Here is a 23,070-nt window from a genome sequence, read left to right as displayed (position 1 = left end):
GGAGGGGACTTCCTTTTTTACCCACCTCTCCATCTACGCATTGTTCTTAAGGATTACTGATTCTATTTTTAAACCTACTTGCTTCTAAGCTTTTTATTGCTATCATAGAAAATTTACCCCATCCTGCTTTCCTGGAGTTTTGATATCGGAGGAGAGTATTGGATTTCTCGCCAATTCTGAAGAGTATACAGAAGTGATCCGACATATGTAGATGGCTTCTCGGACACCCTCCAGTCATCGACCACCAAACTATCTGATTCTATAGATAGTGTTAGATCCAAGACTTCCTCCCAATATATATATATATATATGTCTTAGATGACTATATCAGATATACATATTGCGATAGCTACTCACCCCTAGGGTTTGTGTCTGTGTATAGCCATATGGTATGTCTCGTGTTGGTATCGCACCATATACGGGATATCTGCTGTTTTCCTCTGTCAGTCTTACCTTTGTGCGTTGACACCAGAAAGAAGTTACCTCCTTACTGTTCCACCCTCACCACTATGTTATCTGCTGCGATTGATAGTTAGGACAATAATATGCGATTACACCTTTTTATGATATCAATACCATCGGCATACGCCAGCAGCTGTACACTCTTATAAAAAATTGTATCTGCTCGATTAAATTCTGCAGCTCGAATTATTTTCTTCAGCAGCAGATTGCAGAAGTCGCACGATAGAAAGTCGCCTTGTCTGAAACCTCGTTTAGTATCGAACGGCTCGGAGTGGTCCTTCCCTATCCTGACGGAGCTTTTGGTGTTGCTCAACGTCAGTAGCGCATGGTGAATTACATCAGTTTTTTGACGATGGGCTTTAATCTTTCACACAATACGCTCGATAGAACCTTATACGCGATGTTGAGGAGGCTTATCCCACGGTAGTTGGCGCAGATTGTGGGGTTTCCCTTTTAATGGATTGGGCAGAGCACACTTAAATTCCAATCGTTGGGCATGCTTTCGTCCGACCATATTTTACAAAGAAGCTGACGCATGCTCCTTATCAGTTCTTCGCCGCCGTGTTTGAATAGCTCGGCCGGCAATCATCGGCCCCCGTTGTTTTGTTGTTCTTCAGACGGGTAATTGCTATTCGAACTTCTTCATGGTCGGGCAATTGAACGTCTGCTCCATCGTCATCGATTGGGGAATCGGGTTCGACTTCTTCTGGTGTTGTGCGTTCACTGCCATTAAGCAGGCTGGAGAAGTGTTCCCTCCATAATTTATGTATGCTTTGGTCATCGGTGACTAGATCACCTTTGGGGGTTCTACAAGAGTATGCTCCGGTCTTGAAACCTTCTGTAAGCCGCCGCATTTTTCGTAGAATTTTCGAGCATTACCCCTGTCGGCCGGCTTATCAAGCTCTTCATACTCACGCATTTCGGCCTCTTTCTTTTTCTGTCTGCAAATACGCCTCGCTTCCATTTTCAACTCTCGGTATCTATCCCATCCCGCACGTGTTGTGGTCGAACGTAACGTTGCGAGGTAGGCAGCCTGTTTTCTCTACGCTGCAACACGGCCTCCTCGTCGTACCAGCTGTTCTTTTGCTTTTTCCGAAAACCAATGGTTCAGTTGCAGCTGTAAGTCCATTGGTAATTGAAAATGGACAAAATCCGGTGATAAATAAATACGTCAGTAGCATTACACATTCTATATATCGGTAAACATGTAAGATATCTTAACAAAAATTTATAATATTGGATACGGTAATAAGTTAAAATTAATAAACAACTTACATATAACCATTATATATATTTTTTGACTCATGTATACACTATATCCCAAAGAACGTTGACATTTATTATACAAGAAAAGAGGAAGGCCTGCAACCCCCCAATTCCGCATCATTATAAAAACAAATCTCATTTGAGTTTTGGCCAAAGTAAAATAAATTTAAACTTTTCGCTAAAAGAAAGTGATTCTGAAGTAACGCATATGTACCATCTTTGATTTTTTAATCGCCCGGTTTTTGAAAAAACTTGTTAGTCATAAGGCATTCTTTAAAGTTTTTCCCCAAGCCTGTTACCTTCTCTACTTACTTAACACATTTTAATTTCGATTAAATTTCTAAGTTGCCCGATTAAAATAATATTATTAATATATGTATAGTAAGGTATACCAGATTACAGTGATTGTTAGTGCCGTTTAGAATAACTCTAATAAATTCTATCCATCGAGCAGATCCTCGCCAAAGAAAGAATTTACAGAAACAGTACCTTAATAAAAAGGATGGCACTTAAATTCTTCAATTAAACCCCCATTTAGTTTCCTTTTCTGTTTTGAATATTTTTATTTTTTTATGTGTTTAAATATGTATATGTAAGTAAAAGTCCTCACAACCCCATTTCACTGAAATAAATCGCATTCGGTTTTTCGTTAATTGAACTTGAAATTCCTCTATCCGGTGGTAAAAGTTTTCTGGTCCACGTATCTTCCATAGAAAAGCTCTTAAGCGACATAGAGCAAGCAACCTTTAGCCTCCTTTATCCACATAGATGTTGCTGTTAATTTTGTTATTTGTTTTTCTACTTGGGATATTTGCTACTTTCCTGCTTCCATAATAACGATGCTGCTCATCACATCCAACAACACATAACTCGCCATGTTCGTTATCGCATTTCCGACGCGCACGCTGATTTCCGCTGCTTGTGCACACGTGAATGTGTGCGTGGGTCCGTTCGTCCGGGAGCGCGTTTGTTTAGTTGCGCCACGCTGGGCACTGGAGCCAATGGATACGGCCATAATGCTTGGCAATACAATATCGATAAATTGCGAGGCGGAAGGATATCCGATTCCAACTATTACCTGGTTCAAAGGGCAGGGTGAGTAGTGCACAGAAGTAAATACTATACTCTATAAAAGGGATAAGAAAAAGCTACAGCATGAGAGATTTGCAAAAGTAGTAGTTGAATATATGTATGTAACAACCGTTATGCGAATGCAGCTCGCACTGTTGTAAGTCTCTAACGGCTGTCTGCTGTAAATCGGTTGCCAGGTTCGGTGAAAAAATCGAATGAAACTGCTCAGCACAAGTAAAAGGAGTGAGCGCGACGGCAGTAAACTTAATCCTGATATGCGAGTTCATTAAAGTTTTATAGACGACGACTTTGGGTTCGCAAGTTAAATTAGGGTTGAGCTAATTTTTGCGTGGTTGCCGATTCTGCAAAGCACATAAAGAGATAGAGCCACAGACAAAATTCAACGTAAATTAGAGGGAAAAATACAAAAATGTTAAGAAAAGCAAATAAATTAATGTCAGGAATGCTGGTATATTAATTAAGCCATTTTAGCATTGATGGGTAATTATACGCTGAGCAGCTGGTACTGTTTGCTCAAATTTAGAATGCATGAAATGAGCAAGACAGCAAGATTTAGCACCAGATAATTTACAAAGTTACATCCAAATGTATTGAGTATCGCAGTAAAAGTCCATTTAATTTTTTTTTTTTTGCAGGCAAATTGTCACAAGACTTTAAGCCGCTCAACATGCACAACAACTCGCTTGTGCTTAATCTAGCCACGGACATTGATGAGGGCTACTACATGTGTCACGCAGCAAACGATATTGGCGTCGGTCTCAAAAAAATTATACGCATCAATGTGAATGGTGAGCGAACTTTCACGCGGGTTTAAAAGCAAATTATTTACCAAGCATTTGCCTTATTTTGGTCGTGTTTATTTTAGAACCCGCCCGCTTCGAACAAGCAGCACGAAATGTATCATCACGACGCAATGACCCCGTTAGTCTCGACTGCCAGGCGAAAGGCGACGAGCCCATCGCGATTTCGTGGACACACAACAATGGCCGCATTGATCTGAACAATTTCCGTTTTAGCATTGCGGAAATGAAAACGGACAAGGGCGTCGACTCACAGCTGACCATTGCCCGTTCGGATCGTCACGATTCGGGCATTTATCGTTGCGTTGCCGAAAATCCTTACGGACGCACTGAGCTCGTCATCTTCTTGGCTGTTCAAGAACGTCCTGACACTCCATCTGTGCTGGAAGTCTTTGAGGTGGGCTCACGTACCGTAAAGCTGTCGTGGCGGCGCCCATTCGATGGCAATTCGCCAGTGCTCAGCTATCTCGTACAATATCAGCCGTTGAAGTATTTGCAATCACATGCTGCGCTTGGCATGGCGGGTGGAGACTGGAGTGGTCCAAACATCATCAATGTCACTCTGCCGTCGACAAGTATTAGCCGGAGGTTCGTTGATATTCAGTCTTTGAATGTGTGCAGCATTTACCGCACTTATATATGCCTTCAATCGCTGCATGCTATATTTGTTTATCACAGTACACTCTTGATGGTAGATATGGTTTTCATCGTTATTGTTGTTGCTTTGTATTGACAGCTATGACAGCGATTTGCGGGAAAGTGCCATTGTGGCAGGCTTGACACCGGCAACTACTTTTCTCATTCGTATGCAGGCAATCAACGAAATCGAGCGGAGTCCATTCACCGATCCTATTGTGCTGAAAACGCAGGAAGAGGCTCCAACCGAAGCGCCCTCAAATGTGCAGGTGCAGACCGGCGGTGAAAGTGAACTGATTGTGACATGGCAGGTTAGTGATAATATACTTCTTGCAGAATTTCTTCTAACACTATCAGGTGGCTATATAATTTAAAAGTTCATATTTTATGACAGATCGCATTTCCATTAAGATCCAAGATTTTTCCATTTGGTATCAAATGTAGGGTTGATTTTGGTTATAATAATTACTTACTTTCCGTTTTGTGACTTTATCAAATTCAAAGCGATAATTTACAATAATATGTCATTAAATTTAATAAAATTATATTACTCATGTCGCCGCAAAAAAAAACACAAATATATTTTTATTTTTTTGCCTTTAAAACCTTACTCTCCCTCTCCCTCCCCCTCCCATAAGCAAATTCGAGCCACATATGTACAAACATTTATAAAGAAATACTACTGTGATCAAATTGAAAGATGAATTTTGTCCATTTCATTTCCTTCAAAGTAATCCCCTCCCACTACAAAACACTTATGCCAACGAATTTTCCAGTCATCATAGCACTCGTGATGGCCACCAGAGCCTTCTTCGATTCAGCTTTTACTATATCCTCAATTGAGTCAAAACGGTGTCTTTGGAGTGGTAATGTGAATTTGCTGAATAGCCAGAAGTTACACGAAGCTAAATCAAGCGAATGCGGTGGTTGCGGCACGATATTAGTTGAAAATGTGGCAAAATGATCGCGAATAACCAATGCAGAATGAGATGGTGCATTATCGCAGTTCCTCTGTTCAATAAATTTAAACATAGTAAAAGTCGAGGAATCCACTTTTAGAGCCTCACAAAACGACGCGTATCTCAAATACTATTTAATATTTTTTCGTGAAATTTAGCATAGATGTCACTAATAGTACTACCAACTTACAGAAAAAAAGCATCAAACGTCATAACAACATTGGTTGCAACACTGAACACGCGAAGAATGCTTGCTGATCATCACCTTAATGAAATTTTTTCAAATGGTACACAGATGGTTGAAAAATTAGATGTTTTAGTGGAAAAACCAGGAACATGTGGTCGTCAAGTCATCGAAACAATCACCCATTTCAAAGCTGTGAAGACTTTTACAGGATTTCTGCATGCAAGATTTAAAAACGCGGTTTTCCGATGAAGTTCTTGAAAATTTCAATTTGAGTCAGCTGTTACCAAAATTTAAGGTAAATTTGGAAAAAAAGGATTTAACTGTACTCATTGAATGCCTAATTAGATGTTTTGGGATAATCTATATTTCAACAACCATGGAAAATGAAAATGACTACGAGAACACAAGTGCTTTTTGCCTTAGAAAGCCTCACCACTTTGCCAGCCATAAATACGAGCGCTGAACTTTTTTCTTTTCTTCTTTGCGCCGAATCAAGACTTGGCTCAGAACAACGATGATCCAGAAAAGATTGAACGGCACTGCCCCCCCCAGAATTGTACTTTGGATCCGCCGCTGGGTTTTGCCAATAGCCAACATTCAACTAATTGCTGTAGTAAACAAAATACAATTATTTTCATGAGCATGCGACCAACCTCGTCAAATCTTTATTTACATCTACACCTTTTCCCTCAAAATTAGTAATTTAATGACTATAATGGTACCTGATTTATACAAGTATTGTATGTTCGTGAAAATACTTCGTACCACACCACATAGCAGCTTGTGGTATGTATGTAAGTGTGGCTAGTAGTTTGAGCGACTACCAGTTCTGACGTCAATTTCTCGAGGGCACCGCATTCTCTTGGCATAACATACTATAAATAAACAGTTATAGTATATCTATATACAAGTATATACAGCAAGCACTCGCAAACGTGTGTTCTTTGTGGGCGCAAAAACAACAATTTTCCACTCATTCATACAAATGTATGCACATACTTCATTCCACTTACTTGAAATAACGCCTTGTCTTCTCATTCTTATTTTTTTACGTCTTTGCAGATACCATCACGAGAATCTTGGAATGGTGAACTCATCGGCTATACCGTTAACTGCAGCGAAGAAAAACAGAACATCAACTACATTAGCGTTGTCAATAATTCACTCAAGTCGGTGATTGTAAGTGGTTGGGCCACCACAAAGGCAACCATTCGCGGCTTGCGCAAATACACCAGGTACGCGGTGACTGTGCGTGCACTCAACAGCTTTGGTTCGGGACCCTGGAGTGCCGCCATTTTCGGAACGACAGCCGAGGGTGGTGAGTAATTTTATAGGTGTTGAATGTTGTTTTTAAGAGCTTTTGTTCCTGTGGCACTTACATAAAAGTGCTGTTGGTATAAGTACTTTGTGTCTGCAATTTGTAGTAGTGTGTGAGTAAATGTCGGTCAATGTTCGCTTCTCTAATTCTCTGTAAGGCAAATCAAGCGTAGAGGAACTAGTTACAACTACTCGAAATTGTAATCATATATTTTAACGAAGCGCTTCCTAAACTCGATCGAACTTTATGATTTCTATTGCGATCCTTTGGATTTTGTTCTTATACCTGTAGTTAATATTATATCACGCTTGAGAACCGTTTAAGGTTCATTCATTATCATTAGAGTTCTCCATCTTGGAATTCTGCATGTTCACCATATACAAGTATGTATGTGATTGCCGCGTGTGCTGACACAGCACTAAAGGAGAAACTCCTGCCTAAAGTGGCTACTTAGCACAATTTACTCATTTCTGTTGTCATTTGCTTTGATCACCTTGAAATTTTAAGTGACTAAATATAGACCATAATTTTAATTCAAACTGCGGCACAGATAACCGGTTTCTATGATTATGTTTTTGTATATTAAACTATTACAGTGAAACATTTTGTTTTTGGTTATATGTGGTTTCTCTTTACAGTGCCTGAAGCGCCTCCGCAGCATGTCAACTGTACCGCATTGTCGTCGCAAAGTCTGAAGATATCCTGGCTAGAGCCGCCGTTGCAATTTCATGGTGGAATAATCCAAGGCTATAAAATTTTATATCGGCCAATTGTGAATCAAAGTGAGTTCGAACAACAACATGTACATCACACTCACACATTGCCATATGCCCCTGCCATTTTAACGGGATTGTAAGTAGGAAAAGGATGTAGCGTCATCGCCCTTCTGCGACTTCCCTATGGATGGTGTTAATATGTGGTAGATAGTAGTGACTTTAAAGTGGAAGCGGGATAATGCTCTATCCTGTCATCAATGTGTAGTTTTATTTTATCTACAAGTTTATCTTTGGAATGAAATTGTTATGTAATAGCACGATTGATTTGGTACGATAAACAGACTTGATATTATATCTTTGTTATCTGCCATTAGTGGTTGTCTCACTCCTTTTTGTGCTAACGTTATAGTTATATCATATAAATATTAATTAATTTGAGCTACAATGTACCTCTCCATACAGATAATTATTGTGCTTTATTGAAATTATTCCATTTGAATTTTGCAAATATGCAAACAATTAAAATTAATTTGATACTGTTATGAACACAACAAAAAAAGAAAAACTTAACTGTGAATTTCCATGACTATTTCTATTTGAAGTTATACTTTTTTCACAACAACTTTGCTGTTGAAATAATACCTTTTCCTAATTTTCTCGTAATTAATTATATGATAACCTCGCGTACTCTTAATATGAATATGAACATAAAGTGCGATAACTCACTACCTAAATACGACAGAGACAAATTTAAATTTTACAACTAAGATATCACGAAAGAGTTCCATAGGAGCGAGCCGGTGAATTGGCATGGAGTGCTCAGTATTGCAAGTGAAATTCTATACCTCAGGAGCTAGTCCTTCAATTTCAACTATTCTAAAGCCATCCTGTTTATTTCACTTTACAACATACGAATCAAGTATCAATGAATTTATAGGGACAACACCATCTGAGGCCTCAAAATTGTCAAAGTCGAACTATAACTTTGCAAGCCCCAGATACCATAAATAATAGGGTCTGGTAAAAAAAAGGATGTTTATGATTTAAAAAATTGGTTAATTGGCAACTCTAAGAAAGGCTCTCTAAGTATGTGCTCTTTATTGCACCGGTAACGCCTAACGGTTTTCCCTTTTTTCTTAGTATCAGAACTTCATATCTCGCCTCCAACTATTTCAGAGACCATCTTTTTCTGTTAATAGTCAAATAGACAAAATTTTATGAAATCGCGTACCTAAGTACTACTCTCTATATATGTATGTATATGTGCGTATTACAATTCTCGAATATATTTGGGAAGTGGCAAAAGTTAATGCTTAGCCACTTTTTTGATTTTATATTACATAAATATAACTTTTATTGTAACTCATTCGGTTTCTTCGAATATTTTCAGTTGAAATCTTTCGCAAGATTTTTCATTATATTCGTAAAGTTTTGCAAACACCTTCCTTACTTGTTGATTTTATATTTTCAGTTGACTTCCCCGCAAAACTAGAGGTGAAGCGTACCTCCAATCTGGAGACTTATTTGCACACTCTTCATAAGGCGACTAATTACTCCCTGCGTGTATTGGCTTATACAGCGACCGGTGACGGGTTGTCCAGTCAACCGTTATATTGCCAAACAGAGGACGATGTGCCGGACGCTCCAGCGTCTATAAAAGCAGCCGCATTAACGGCCGATTCAATATTGATTTCGTGGTTGCCGCCAAAAAATCGAAATGGAATAATTTCGCATTATACAGTTTATTCGCGCGAGGCTGGGCGTAAAGGACAAGCGAAATGTGAGTGCAAAAGCTAGGTCAAATTAAATGTTCTTAGTTAATAGATAATTGTATTAGTTTTCTTCTGAACAATTTTCATCATTTAATAGTTTTATTTTTATAACAAATTTTGCATTTATTCTGCCCTATCCTGAAGATAGAAAATTTGCGTCTTACCGGCGAAAATCGGTTTGACACGTTCGTAGTTGCTTCCCTAATCGGTCAGTTTTGTTAAGTTCAATAATGGAAATTGGGATTAAGTTGGTTTAGGATTTTTATAAGGTCAATGGACCTTTTATATATTATATATAACAGGTTTTTTTTATAGGTGTGGTTTCCAATTTGAGAATACTCTCTTTCGGAGTTGGTCCGGATCCATTGATCATTGTTCCCACTCGTTTCGTATCTTTTTTTTTGTATCCATTATCTCATTATATTATATAATTATTATATGCATTTTATTTCATTTTGAAAGCCAAATTTCTAAATAAAAAGTATCTTTGCAGTTTGGTCAAGAAAAACAAGTGCTATTACTTAAGGTGTAGATCAATTATTTTTGTTGAACGAGCTTTCTGTTATTGGTTAAATTAGGTACGATTTGTCCTCATTTAAACTATGAGATTGCTCATGTGTCCACTTATTTTAATAAAGATATTCTTCTGGATCTAATAAAAATCTGCATGGTAACGGCACAATAAATGGACCGATGGACCAATAATTCTTGATATTAAATCTGATTTTGCTAAAAGTGCCCATACACGACACACAAGTGCGTTCGATCGGTATGTGTGCGCATGCGGTTTACTCGTGTATGGGCTTTGTTTGTTTGATTTTTTACGATCGGTGCGCGCACATGTGTGTCGTGTTTGGCGTTGTGTGCGCACAAAATCTCATTTCTCTCGTGTCGCCGAACAGTTAAGATCGCGGACAATGGCAAGTGTTAAGGGGAGAGCCTGCTTTCGAGGCTTCAAAAAATCGATTTTTTTGAGGATTTTTTTGGGAGGGAAAGAAATAATTGATTCAAGCGAAATTTCTAGGCTCTATAGTTACATATTTGAGCCTCTTTCACAATTTTTTTGGATACGAAATCTTTGATATTCTGCCTTTGGGAAGCAATTGCTCGATGCATCTCGCATGTGCATTTTCGGACGGCGGGCAGGATGCAGGTCGCAATTTCTATCGGAAACAAAAAATTCAAAGAGATTCATATTTTTTAATAATTTATCTTCTAGTTAAACTAAGTAAATTCCAAAAAAATAATAAAATTTTACAATTTTTTTAAAAATTGAATAAATAGTGGTTTTTGATTCAAAACATTTTACTTTATGTTGTTTAAAAATATGTTAAAACTTAACTTTTCTTAATTTTTTTAGTTTAAATAGAAGATAATTTTATGCCAATGATAATAAACTTTGCCCTAATTCCATACGATGTTTAGTTTTTTTTCTATCCTGCCCGCCAATTAAGAATAATCGTAAAAACGTAAAACCGAGAAATCGCGCTTCAAAGTTTTCGCTTTTTGACCAAGCGCACATACATATGTATATACACTATATGTATATCTTAGACGCTCGGTCACTATTTCCCTTCTAGCTTCGACATTATTTCGAATTCCAATCTATAGTTTGGGGAAATATTGTTAGATAATTTTTAAAGAGATTTAAGAAAAAAAATCAATTTTTTGAAGCTTCTAAAGCAAGCTCCCCCCTTAATAAAGATTTCGTATCAGAATTTATTGATCTTGTAAAAATTTTATTGGCAATTTGGCAAAGGAAAAGTGATAAATATAAAAATAAAATTGAGAAAAATAAAAGTTGGAATAAATTACTAAGGAAATACAAAGAAATCGATAAAAGTGCTACATTAGAAATAATTTCGAAGAAATTTTGCGCTTACCTCTCGCACATGTTCACCGTGTGAAGAACGAACGCAAAATGGATTTCTGTGTCAACAACAGTAACAGCTGTGTAACTTTGGGCGGCTAACAACCACAATAGGGGTATTCGCTTGCTCTTGCAAGATTGCAGATTGCAAAAATACTATACTGAAATATACAAGGGCACGAGAGCACCCATTGCAGAATCTAGTGATATATAAACGACTGATTAGGTCAATTTATTGTGAATGACTATTATGTATGGCTATTGTGAATTGGCGCACCTTCTGCATACATTTTTAACAGAAAAAACTTTAACAAATTTTTATAATTTAAATAGAAATTATAAAATCTATTTAAAACTTACCTTCCTCAACAATTTAACGACGTAATATGTCTTTAAGTAAAATGACAGCTAAAACAGTGTTGCAATTATATTTTTGCGTGACATTGCACGCAAATTTACATGGGTTTTGGTCTGACATATTTTACAGCCATTGCAAATAATTTTCTGCGTAATTTTGTTGTTGTGCCGGTGCACCAAGAGGAAATATATGCAATTCTTGCACCGTGTAGGGGTTTTGCAAGAGCAAGAGAATACCCCTAATGTTTATCTTCTATCCACTTTTAATGAAAATATTATAAAAATGACAATCAGCTGTTTACGAGAGTTCTAAACTCGCATAGCTGCCGTCTGTCCCCTACGAATTTGGATCTGATAAAGTGCGCAGTTAATCCGGATTAACGCTGCTGTCTGTCAAGGCTATTAGCTGTCGAACAAAATCAAGAAGAGCTAAACGTCTGAACTGATTTCATTAGATTAGAAATAATTAGATCATACATTTAACAATTTGGGGGAGAGGGGCATACCTGTGACTTCATCGGCCATGGAATGCAGTGCATCCTAACTCCCAATATGTAACATTTTTTACCATTTATATATTTTTATACTCTCGCAACAAAGTTGCTAAGGAGAGTATGTATTATAGTTTTGTTCACATAACGGTTGTTTGTAAGTCCTAAAACTAAAAGAGTCAGATATAGGGTTATATATACCAAAGTGATCAGAGTGACGAGTAGAGTTGAAATCCGGATGTCCGTCTGTCCGTCCGTCCGTGCAAGCTGTAACTTGAGTAAAAATTGAGATATCATGATGAAACTTGATACACGTATTTAAGAAGGTTAAGTTCGAAGATGGGAAAAATCGGCCTACTGCCACGCCCACAAAATGCCGGAAACCGAAAACCTATAAAGTGTCTTAACTAAGCCATAAATAAAGATATTAAAGTGAAATTTGGCACAAAGGATCGCATTAGGGAGGGGCATATTCGGACCTAATTTTTTTGGAAAAGTGGGCGTAGCCCCGCCCCCTACTAAGTTTTTTGTACATATCTCGGAAACTGCTATAGCTATGTCAACCAAACTCTATAGAGTCGTTTCCTTCAGGCATTTTCATATACAGTTCAAAAATGGAAGAAATCGGATAATAACCACGCCCACCTCCCATACAAATGATATGTTGAAAATCACTAAAAGTGCGTTAACCGGCTAACAAAAAACGTCAGAAACACTAAATTTTACGGAAGAAATGGCAGAAAGAAGGTGCACCCAGGCTTTTTTTAAAAATTGAAAATGGACGTGGCGTCGCCCAGTTATGGACCAAAAACCATCTCTCAGGAACTACTAGACCGATTTCAATGAAATTCGGTATATAACATTTTCTTAACACCCTGATGACATATACGAAATATGCCTTCTTCCAATATAACGCTATTTTGAATTCCATCTGATGCCTTCTCTGTATAATATATACACTAGGAACCAATGATCGGCATAAAACTTTACACAAATACGGTATTTGAAAAATATGTAAATGACGGATATTGAAATCTCGATTATCACTTTATCATGCGAGAGTAGAAAATGTTCGGTGACACCCGAACTTAGCCCTTCCTTACTTGTTATCTTTAAATTTTGTTGCGCAGTTAAAAACCGTTTACGTCAATAACTTTATTACATTATTCTATTTAAACATATTTTAAATTATTGTGACTAATTGTATGACTTTATTATATAATATCATAAAATTGATAAAATTTTTTTTGATTTCTTTTCTTACTGACTTTATAAAATTGGAAAATTTTCACGCATTATATGACTTTTTGTTGTGGCCTTACTCTATTGCGGTTGTTACTGGATCTTTGGACTCTTTCGTCGCCTTCTTGTCTCTCCAATTAAACAGCACATATGGTGCGCGTCGATGAAAATGGTTATCCGGTGACCTATGAAGCACGCGGCCTGGCAGAAAACCAAATGTACGAATTCTGGGTTTCTGCCTCAACATCCGTTGGAGAGGGCGAACCAACATCTGTGGTTGCGCAGACCACAAATACGCGTGGTAAGTTTGTCAGAGTGTATGTGTGTGTGGCGGACCACCAGTCCTCTGATTGATGGCTCTGTAAGCACGTTAATGCAGTAAAGCGGCATCCATAACAACAACAACGTTAATTTTCGATCCTATAGAAAATTAAATTAACAGCAGGTTTAAAATATTATTGCATTGAGGTGTTCATTGTAAAACGAACCGATTGAAATGAAAGTAATAGCTTTAATTGGTTCTCGATTATTGATTATTGTAAATTTTATTTAAAAGCTACTAAGGGCTGAGTTACACTACTTTTTTGTATGTGGTTATGCTTTTGGTTTCTCTTTAGTTTAATTAAATGGCAAGTATGCGAAATCAATTTGAATTTAAAATTTCGCAACTACCCAACACATAATTTTCGCATGCACCCAGGGATGATTTATTTGCCACAGATGGACATTAATAAGAAAGTTAAACGTTTTAAGTGTTTTCGATCTTCATCGATATACCGCAGTTATGAATACTTTTTCCACTTTTCTACTAAAAGCCTTTATGTCAACGATTTAAAGATGGTTGCTCTAACTTCAAATAATAATTAGATTTCATCCTTAGTTTATACATAAAGTAATTAATCTTAAACTGAGCACTTTCGCCTTTAAAAAGCTGTACATAATTTGGGAGCTCTCCACTGCCTTCATAATGTGTTGCAACTTGGTACAGAAAATCTACCTTAAAATGAAGGTTCAGAAGCACACTAACTATTTTCCAATTTAATCTGAATGGAATAGAATAGTTTCACATCACTTCAATAATAAGTTCTCTATGTTCGAAGATAATTTAAATTATTGCTTTATATAATTTATATTTGTAGAAGGTTTTTTGCTGAAGTAAAAGTTAAAACTACTCAAAGGAACCTAAATACAATATATGTAAATAAAATTATTGGGATTTGTTCAGATATCTTTAGTTAAATTATTACTGGCAAAGATTCCCACAGAACCATTTAAACATAAGTATTAAGAAATGAATGTATAAACCCTTATTGGGATATTTTATCATAAACTAAGTACTTTACATAGCAGTGCTTTTACATAAATTCTCACTACATTTTTAAGAAGCCGGAAAGGTTGCACTCTGCGCTTCAAAATTATTTCTAAGAAAAGTTGAAAACAATCAGTACTCTTACAGCCCCTGCTCGGATCGCTTCTTTTGGCCAACTAGTTCGCAAAGCTGTCGGCACTGCCTTGATTTTGGAATGTTTGGCTGTGGGAAATCCGACGCCACGAGCGAGATGGTTGACCAGAGACCGACCTGTCACATTCAGCCCCTTCTATGAGGTGACTAACGAAGGAAATTTAAAAATACACCGTAAGTATGATATTATTAATTGAAAATTAGTAAAATTATTTGCCCAAACTTTCGCCATGGTTACTTATACGTCATCGATAATTGCTTGGATATTTTTTCCTTGGTGGTTCTAGCAAATTGCAACCGCAGCGTGTTAACTTTTGTTTTATGAAGACGTTCGCTATTTGGTGTTTGGTCTAAGTAAATGGTTTTCTGCAATATTCAAATCTGATAGCCTTTCAGTTAGGTAAATTAAAATCCAATTTCCATCAACGGTCCTCAAATTAATATATTATTCGCACAATGCGGTTACTTCCGCCTGTTTACGCCGCCTGGACACTTCGGCGGCCAAACGACACTCTTTTGCATATTTTTGGTTAGTCAAGCAGACACGGCCACTCAGCTGAGAAATGCCGGGTTGAATTCCAATTATCTGTGAAATAAAAATGCAATTTTCCATGTAGCTGCACATATTTGCAACCTTTTCTATTTTAATTTATTTTTCGTTGCATGTTACAACCACAACACAACGGCTTTCGAAAATACACCAACAAAAATATTCAAACAAATGACGTTACATATTGAAAATTTCGACAATCGCACACACCCACACGTTGGATGTGTGAATTGAATGGGCAATGGCAATCGCCAACGGTACTGGTGAACAGGCGTGGAGAGCAGTTTGTCCGGAAATTACACTTGTACGGCGAATAATCTGTTCGGAAGCGATGAGATTCAGTATCAAGTGATTGCCATGAAACCACCCGTCGCCCCCCAAATCATTGTGCAATATGCGTCAGCTGATAGCATACGTGTCAGCTGGGATCCGCCGGACGACGGTGGTGCCCCTTTGCAAGGCTATACCATCTCGCACCGCATCACAGGAGAGACATGGGCACAGACCGAGTTGATGCCAGAGAATAACGCTTATACGATTACGGGTTTGAAATGTGGCAATCAGTATATCATCAAGATGTCGGCGCATAATATTGTCGGCGACGGAATATCCAGCGAGGAAATTAACGTCTGGACCAAGGGCAAAGGTAAGCAAATTCAAGCAGTTTGTGTTTATGCCATAAATCAAAGAGAAGGTAGACAGAAATAGTGCGAAGCTGGAGTTAAAATGTGGTAAATACTTCAAAACGCATACGTAAAGTTATATACTTAATCCTGCCAAAAATTCTGTTACAAAAAAGTTTCTATAGAGCAAAAGTTGACTTTATAACTGTACTTATATGTATGTATGTATTTTAGTCAATATATTTTAGCTACAGTTCAACATTAACATAAAATTTGTTAAATATTCTATTGAATACAGCCTCACAGGCGCCGAACGGGAATGAACTGATTGCCACTAATGCATCTTGTGTGAATTTGAAACTATCAACGTGGAACAATGGTGGCTGTCCCATACATCACTTCTCCATTGAGCACCGACCGCTTGGTAAGTAATTTACTGAAATGAGAAACTGTCGCAAGTATATATTGCATACATATGTAAGCACATGCATCAAATATGAAAAGCAGATCATTAAAATTTTGAAAAACGAGAGTTTTTTGAGGTGAGAATATAGCTTTCAGTATTTCATTTTTTGTGGGAAACACTTTACAGAAAAACACGGTACGCCTATACCACAGCTTTTAGTACACTATTTTAAGAGTAATCCCCTAGCTGGCTTCGTTGTAGCACAATATCGTAATCCTGCAACCAAAGGCTTCATATATCTACAGCTTCTTCAATATAATCTTGGCGTCTAATCGCAGCTTCGTGGTGTCTATTAACCATTGCCGAGATAGCTTACTATACCACGACAGGAACTGGAATTGACCAAACTGAACTGAAGGAAAAAATCGAACAAATTTTGCAGTCCGCTTTCGCTGGGGTATAATTCACAATATATACTTATTCTCGGCATTTTCAAAGCGATGCTAGAACGCAAGATGCCAATGCAGATAACGGTTCTACGTATCACATAAAACTGATCGAGACAGATTTATCGGATCGGGTTATATATATAAATATGTATGATCAGGATGACGAGAAAAGTTTAAATGTGGTTGACTGTCTGTCTGTCCGTCCGTCTCTCCGTCCGTGCAAGCTGTAACTTAAGCAAAAATTGAGATATCTCGATGAAACTCGGTACGAAGGCTCCTTAGTACAAAAAAAATTCGAGTTCTTGGATGGGCGTAAAGGGGCCACTGCCATGCTCGCAGATCGTCATTAACCGAAAACAAATAAAGTGTCTTAACTAAGAACCAAATTAAGATATAAAACTGTAATTTGGTATGGAAGATCACAGTAGCAAGAGGCACCTGTGGCCCCGCCCTTTAATGTACATATGTTTTTCCTAAACCACTCAGGCTACAACAACCGAATGAGCTGAGTACAAATCTTATGAGAACTTCTACAGACAGTGTGAAAATGGATGAAATCAGAAGGTAACCCCGCTCACTCCCCATATAACGGCACGTGGGGGCATACGTGGCATTCTTTTTATATTCCTATGCCACGTTGGGAAAATGGACGAAATCGGACAACAACCACGCCTACTTCCTATATTGCACAATTTTAAATTCCACTTGATTCATTCAGTTTCCTGTACACAAATCAAGAAGAAATTAATTTAACGGGATAAAACTTTGCACGAATAATGTCTTTAGTGTGCGCCACCATGACCAAAAATTGCTGCATTCAGCTCCATCTATGATACATTTTACGCGGTTTATCCTTTAAGTTTTCCAACACAGAAGAATTAGTAACTGGAAAAAAAAGAAAACACCAGGAGAAGCAACGATGCTGGGGTTTGGCTTAAGTGGTATTCTATCTCTAACTCATTCACCCAGCGTGATCCTTCAGAAAGAATCGATCGACCTGTCAAGGGTAGACGCTGCTTGTAATATTCCGAAATCGAAGACAAAAGACACGAAAAAAATGAAGGCAAAACTGAAAGTTGTCGATGAAAAACCAATAATCTGCGGTCGCCAAACAGTACACGAAAATATCTGCGTGAGTCCTAGCGAAGAATACTACCTTGTCTCAGTGTACATTCCTCTGTTGGATACAATTGGCGAAGATTTGAAGACGCGCTTTTCTAGAGAAGTATTGGATGGATTTCAACTGAGTTTATTGCTTCCAGAAAAAGTATGTTCTTTGAAAACCAAAGAAATTCCCTTTGGACGTCGTGCGACTTTTGAAGCTCGAAGGTGAACTTGATCACTGGCAGTGCCATTGGGGGAAGAAGCAAAAGTCAAAAGCCATTGGAAGCGTGGAAGAATTGTATGTAGATGGTGTATGTATGTAACGTGTTTTTTTCAATTTAGTAGCATTTAATATTACAAGATATATTTGAAATTTGTAATATGATATTGAAGTGTTTAAAAACTACTATATTTAATAAAATAATCTTCATGTTTCAAGTAAATGAAAGCTGTACAGCTCTTTTGAAGCTCCCCCAGAGGCACTTCGCGCATCAGCGGAATGGTTCAAAGGAAAATTAGTACCCTGCTGCTCGCTTCTCGCGGTACAACCACTATCCGCATTTCTCAAATATCCCAGTGTGACTTTTCCCTAGAACGCGAAAGCGTGTAGACTTGTGGCAGCCCACCAAACTCCTACGAAAAGCTCTCCACGAGGCTCTCTTAGTTTTCTTTAACTCTGTCTTGTATACAGCCAGTCCTGTCTTATATAGCGCCCAATCAACGCAAGAGCCACTCGTACGGGTTTGCTGAAGAGTAATTTGCTGGAAGATCTGATCTCCCTTAGTCTCGATGTCCACCAAATAGGTTTCTCATTTTTTTTCTGACAGAGGACAAGATCTTTTAAGAGTAGTCCTACACACAGAGCTGAAAACCTAGATTTGGCATCCGTACCGATAATTTTTTCGATTGTCACACCGACTCTTCTGCGCTTAATCTCTGCCACACACAAGCCAGAGTTCTCCGGTACTGTCTGTTAGTCTAGTAGTGACGGCATCCTCGTTGCTGAAATTGGGTTTAAGTTCGTTTCTAATAATGTACATATATGACTTGCCGTCAGGAGCTTGTGGCTCTTTGTCTCTAACCCAGAGGTACCGTTTCTTCTTAGCCATAGATAAACTCTCTACACTCTTCTCTAGCAGAGCAGGTTTCACACCATCGTCTTTACCGAACCGATTCCCTTTGAGCAAACGCTCGAGACGGAATACGAATCCATCAACTGATAATCAGTTCACAGTGTTCACCGCATCCGAGAATATATAGTCAATCATCATTTTGGACTCTAACGTAAGGAAAGTGCGACTTTATGTTTAGGAGAATTAGCGCTTTCCGATATGGCTCTGTTCGGCGGTGAAGAGTTCAGCTGAAATCCAGATATGCATGACCCGCATCGGAAGATCCAATTTGGCCACCGTTTCGAGCCTTGGCCCCTTCTAAACTTCTCCCATCCGACAGTGCAAACACTGACGTGCAAACGTGGTGCCCTCCGGCACTCACGCACCTAGGTAGTGGCCCAGGGTTTCTCCTGACTACCTTAATAGAAATAACGGAAATTGCAGTCTTCTCTATACCAGAAATTGCAGCTATACCGAACTGTTGAGTGCCACCATAATGCTCCAAAATATCGGCTGCCAGCCGACGGTGTAACTTCAGCTTTCTAGCTGACGGCGCACTTAGCATTTGGTTTCATGGCGGGAAGCCATGTTCCTCTGGTTTTGCCAACACCCTTTTCGGGAACGGTTTCGTCGCCTCGTGTGATGGCGTCCTACCCGAAAGAATGCCATTTTAGGTCAGTTCCGACCTACCCTTTCCCTCATCTGTTTTAAATGTTTTTTTGCCGTTACTATTCATGTTGTTAGGGTCCCCACTGAGAGCACCAGAGTTCTAACGGGACGGAGGGAGCCTTGATATTAACCCATTAGCCATACCTACATGGTGTCACCCCTGCAGACTCATTTGACAGAATACTTCGGCTACTAGCCCTTTTTTCAAACCAATCCAAGTAATAGTCCATAACAAAGTTCTGGCCAGGCAAGGGTTAAAGAACCCTTAGGAGTGTAAAAGGCCGTGGAGGACGCAGGTCATTCAGCATTATCCAGTAGGCGAACCTGCTCTACACCCAGGCTTGCTCGCTAAGTACTTTTTGTAATATTCATATTGGGTAATATGCAAGAATTCGTATTTACTAATGTGTATGACTGTGTTTGCATTTATTGCAGAATCACCACGCAATTGCGGTTTGCGTGTGCACGGCTTTGTTCGCAGAATTTTGTAATTGAATATTTTTGTCATCAGCTTTCGATAGTATACGACGCTGAATACATCCAAATTACAATAAAACAAGTAAGGAAGCACTATGTTCGGATGTAACTGCAACATGCCAGGAGAAAAGCTAGTGATATACCTTATGTTGCAAAGGGTCAACCATAGGACTAGGATCCAAGCGTTATGAGTTATACTCATACAGTGATCGCCATATTTGACATAACGTTTGTTAGAGTAACAGAAATAATTATATGTAGTACTACATACTTGTATATGGAATACGGATAATTCATGGACAACTTAACATATTTTTGGAATTAAACTAAAAATACACAATATTCTACGTTCAGTTAATTTTGACGAAAGTTAGAAGATAGGAATATGGGGGAGTCTTGATTTTGTCTATGTTAATTAAAAGGCCACAAGCTAATAAAATGCTCCCAAGGTCTCATGAAGGCTCCACACATATATTGTAATTACCAGTCATGTGGAGTAGAGTCAACCGACTGAAAGTTCTAATATTAGCTTAATTATAATATTAGGTACAAAGATACAGTGTTATGAGCAAAACACGCTCACTCAGTTTTATAAAGATAAATAAATTCGGCCGATATATGCCGAATGAAGTCACTCGCTAGTTCGAAAATCTTTATATTAGGTATATGAGGGCTAAAGGAAGTATTGTTCTGATTCAACCCATTTTTGACATTCGAACTCACTATACCACTTGTATACATTTTTTAGACATATCCTCATCACCAAAGGCTTTCTGCACCATCCTCAACGTATCCGAAGCAGAAAATTGATTCCGTAAACAAAATTTAATGCAAATTCTTTGCTCAACAAATTTCGCAGCTCACAAAACCGGGGAGGCAGATGAAGAGGAAGACCTCCACTCCGTTGGCAGGACCAAGTGGAGAAGGACCTGGCTTCGCTTGGAATATCCAATTGGCGCCACGTAGCGAAAAGAAGAAGCGACTGGCGCGCTGTTGTTAACTCGGCTATACTTAATCGCGTTAGCGGTGTCTACGCCAATTAAGAAGAAGAAGAAGACTGACAGTACTAACAACCTAAAAAAAATGTCACCTTATTTTTTGGGCACAGTAGTATATGTACATATGTAGGTAGGTGGTCTGCATATTCGGTGCTTAAACAGTTTTGGTTCCATTTGGACCATTTTTGGTCATAAGATGGAATAATATACTTCAAAGGCACTATTCTTTAAATTAACTTCTTTGAAAAAATCAAAAGGAATTTAAAATTGTGTTATAGACGAAGTAGACATGGTTGAAGTTCGATTTCGCTCATTTTCACACTTTGACGTAGGCATATGGAAATAATATCATGTACCGGATTCGGGTATTACGGTATTTCATGCTAAAAGGGCGGTGCCACGCCGTTTGTTCAATTTTGATAGTGGCTCTAATAAACCTGTCTAATACCGTCTCGGTGGTAAAATTTAATGTTTCTGGAGTTTTTGGTTATTGTCTCATTACGCTTTTGATAGTTATTAACAGTACCGTTATATGGGGAGTGAGCTTGGTTATTATCCGAATTCATTTATTCATTCATGCACCATTGGTACGGGTTCTTATAGGATTTATCTTGAGTAAGTTTGGTTATTTTGGCTTAAGTAGTTTAGAAGATATGTACATTAAACCTATTAGAGGGCGGGGTCACACTCACTTTTTCAAAATGTATAGCCCGCAGGTACTCCTTTCCACTACGATCTTTTGCCAAATTATAGTTCTAGGAGTTTTGAGGGTGTGGCGGTGATCCGGCCTATCTACGAACTCGTTCTTGCTTTACAATGAACACACGTACGAAGTTTCATTACGATATCTCAATTTTTACTCAAGTTACAGCTTGCACAGACGAACCGACGGACAGCTACACAGTAACCTAAACTAAACTATTATAAAACTATTATACTATATAGCAACATGTTGCAAGAGTATAAAAATAATGCGTTGATGGGCTAGACCGCTTCGGAAAATTTCGGGCTTCGTAGTTGCGGTTGCGGTTTCAGAGTTTATTGAACATCCATTTTCTATTTAAAATCACACAATCCCTATACAAAATTAGATTTGCCATTAATGGGTGTATTGAAGTATGTAAATATATATTAGTATGCATGTGTACGCAATGTGACAGGTTTTACTTAAAACATTGAATGCATGTGGGCAAGTCTGCGCTTACGCTGTTTATATCCATATCCAGACGTACTTATGAATAGAGACAAATATTGGTATTACACACATATGTATGTAGGTGTATTTGCTGTAGCTGCTGTAGTTTCAATATTCAGTGTGTATATAAGCGTATTTTATACCCTCGCATCATGTCGTTGCAGTGTAAAATTATTTTTTTCACCTAACGGTTGTTTGTATAACTTAAAAGACTAATCGAAATAGATAGAGTTATATATAGAAAAGTTATCAGTATAACGGAAAAGTTACGGTCTGTCGGTACGTCCGTCCGGCCGCCTGGATAGGGTAGAGTTTCTACCCAATTTCTGAATTTTATTTCTAATTCTTCTTTTTTTCTTTTCTTAGTTTTGTGACGAGAGTCAAGGTATTTGGCAGTATTGGGATATGGTATGTCTGTTCAAATATTTTGTTGTTTTGTTGTTGTTGCAATCTTGGAATAATATCTGTACAATTGTCATTGTATGTTAGATCGCACGTAAAGAGTATGTGCAGGATGAGTCCTAACACGCTACCATGATGAACACCATCTTTTATTTCGTTTAAATTAGAGTACATATCTTCGTAACTTTATCAAAAGCTTTAGAACCGTTGATGAAGACGGTCGAGCAAACTTTTTTTTTTCAAAACCATTTTCAATAACTCGAGTTTGATTCGAGGAGTGATTTTCTCAAAAGCCAAACTGATATACCGGTATCAGCTTTCTCTCTGCGTATGTAAAATGTGTTGAATCGGGTTAAGACTTCCCAGTATCCCGTTATATTAATTGCTTCTTGATTTGTAAACTGAAAAGTGAAAGAATCAAATGGACTTTAAAATTGTGTTATATGAGAAGGAGG

General features: G+C 38.1%; 1 protein-coding gene across 6 annotated transcripts in view; it reads left to right on the top strand.

The window, feature by feature from the left end:
• LOC126757388 (cell adhesion molecule Dscam2) overlaps nt 1–23,070 on the top strand; it is a 167,383-nt gene that overhangs the window by 131,100 nt on the left and 13,213 nt on the right. For all 6 annotated transcript variants that reach the window (XM_050471273.1, XM_050471283.1, XM_050471263.1 and 3 more), the window contains exons 17-27: nt 2,704–2,823; nt 3,456–3,608; nt 3,686–4,208; nt 4,357–4,567; nt 6,465–6,720; nt 7,359–7,502; nt 8,908–9,216; nt 13,314–13,469; nt 14,625–14,804; nt 15,452–15,826; nt 16,102–16,227. In XM_050471273.1, the coding sequence (XP_050327230.1) occupies nt 2,704–2,823; nt 3,456–3,608; nt 3,686–4,208; nt 4,357–4,567; nt 6,465–6,720; nt 7,359–7,502; nt 8,908–9,216; nt 13,314–13,469; nt 14,625–14,804; nt 15,452–15,826; nt 16,102–16,227 (2,553 nt within the window). The remainder of the gene's footprint in view (nt 1–2,703; nt 2,824–3,455; nt 3,609–3,685; nt 4,209–4,356; nt 4,568–6,464; nt 6,721–7,358; nt 7,503–8,907; nt 9,217–13,313; nt 13,470–14,624; nt 14,805–15,451; nt 15,827–16,101; nt 16,228–23,070) is intronic.

Source organism: Bactrocera neohumeralis, chromosome 2 (assembly GCF_024586455.1).
Source record: "Bactrocera neohumeralis isolate Rockhampton chromosome 2, APGP_CSIRO_Bneo_wtdbg2-racon-allhic-juicebox.fasta_v2, whole genome shotgun sequence".
NCBI lineage: Eukaryota > Metazoa > Arthropoda > Insecta > Diptera > Tephritidae > Bactrocera > Bactrocera neohumeralis.
This window is presented reverse-complemented; position numbering and strand designations above follow the sequence as displayed.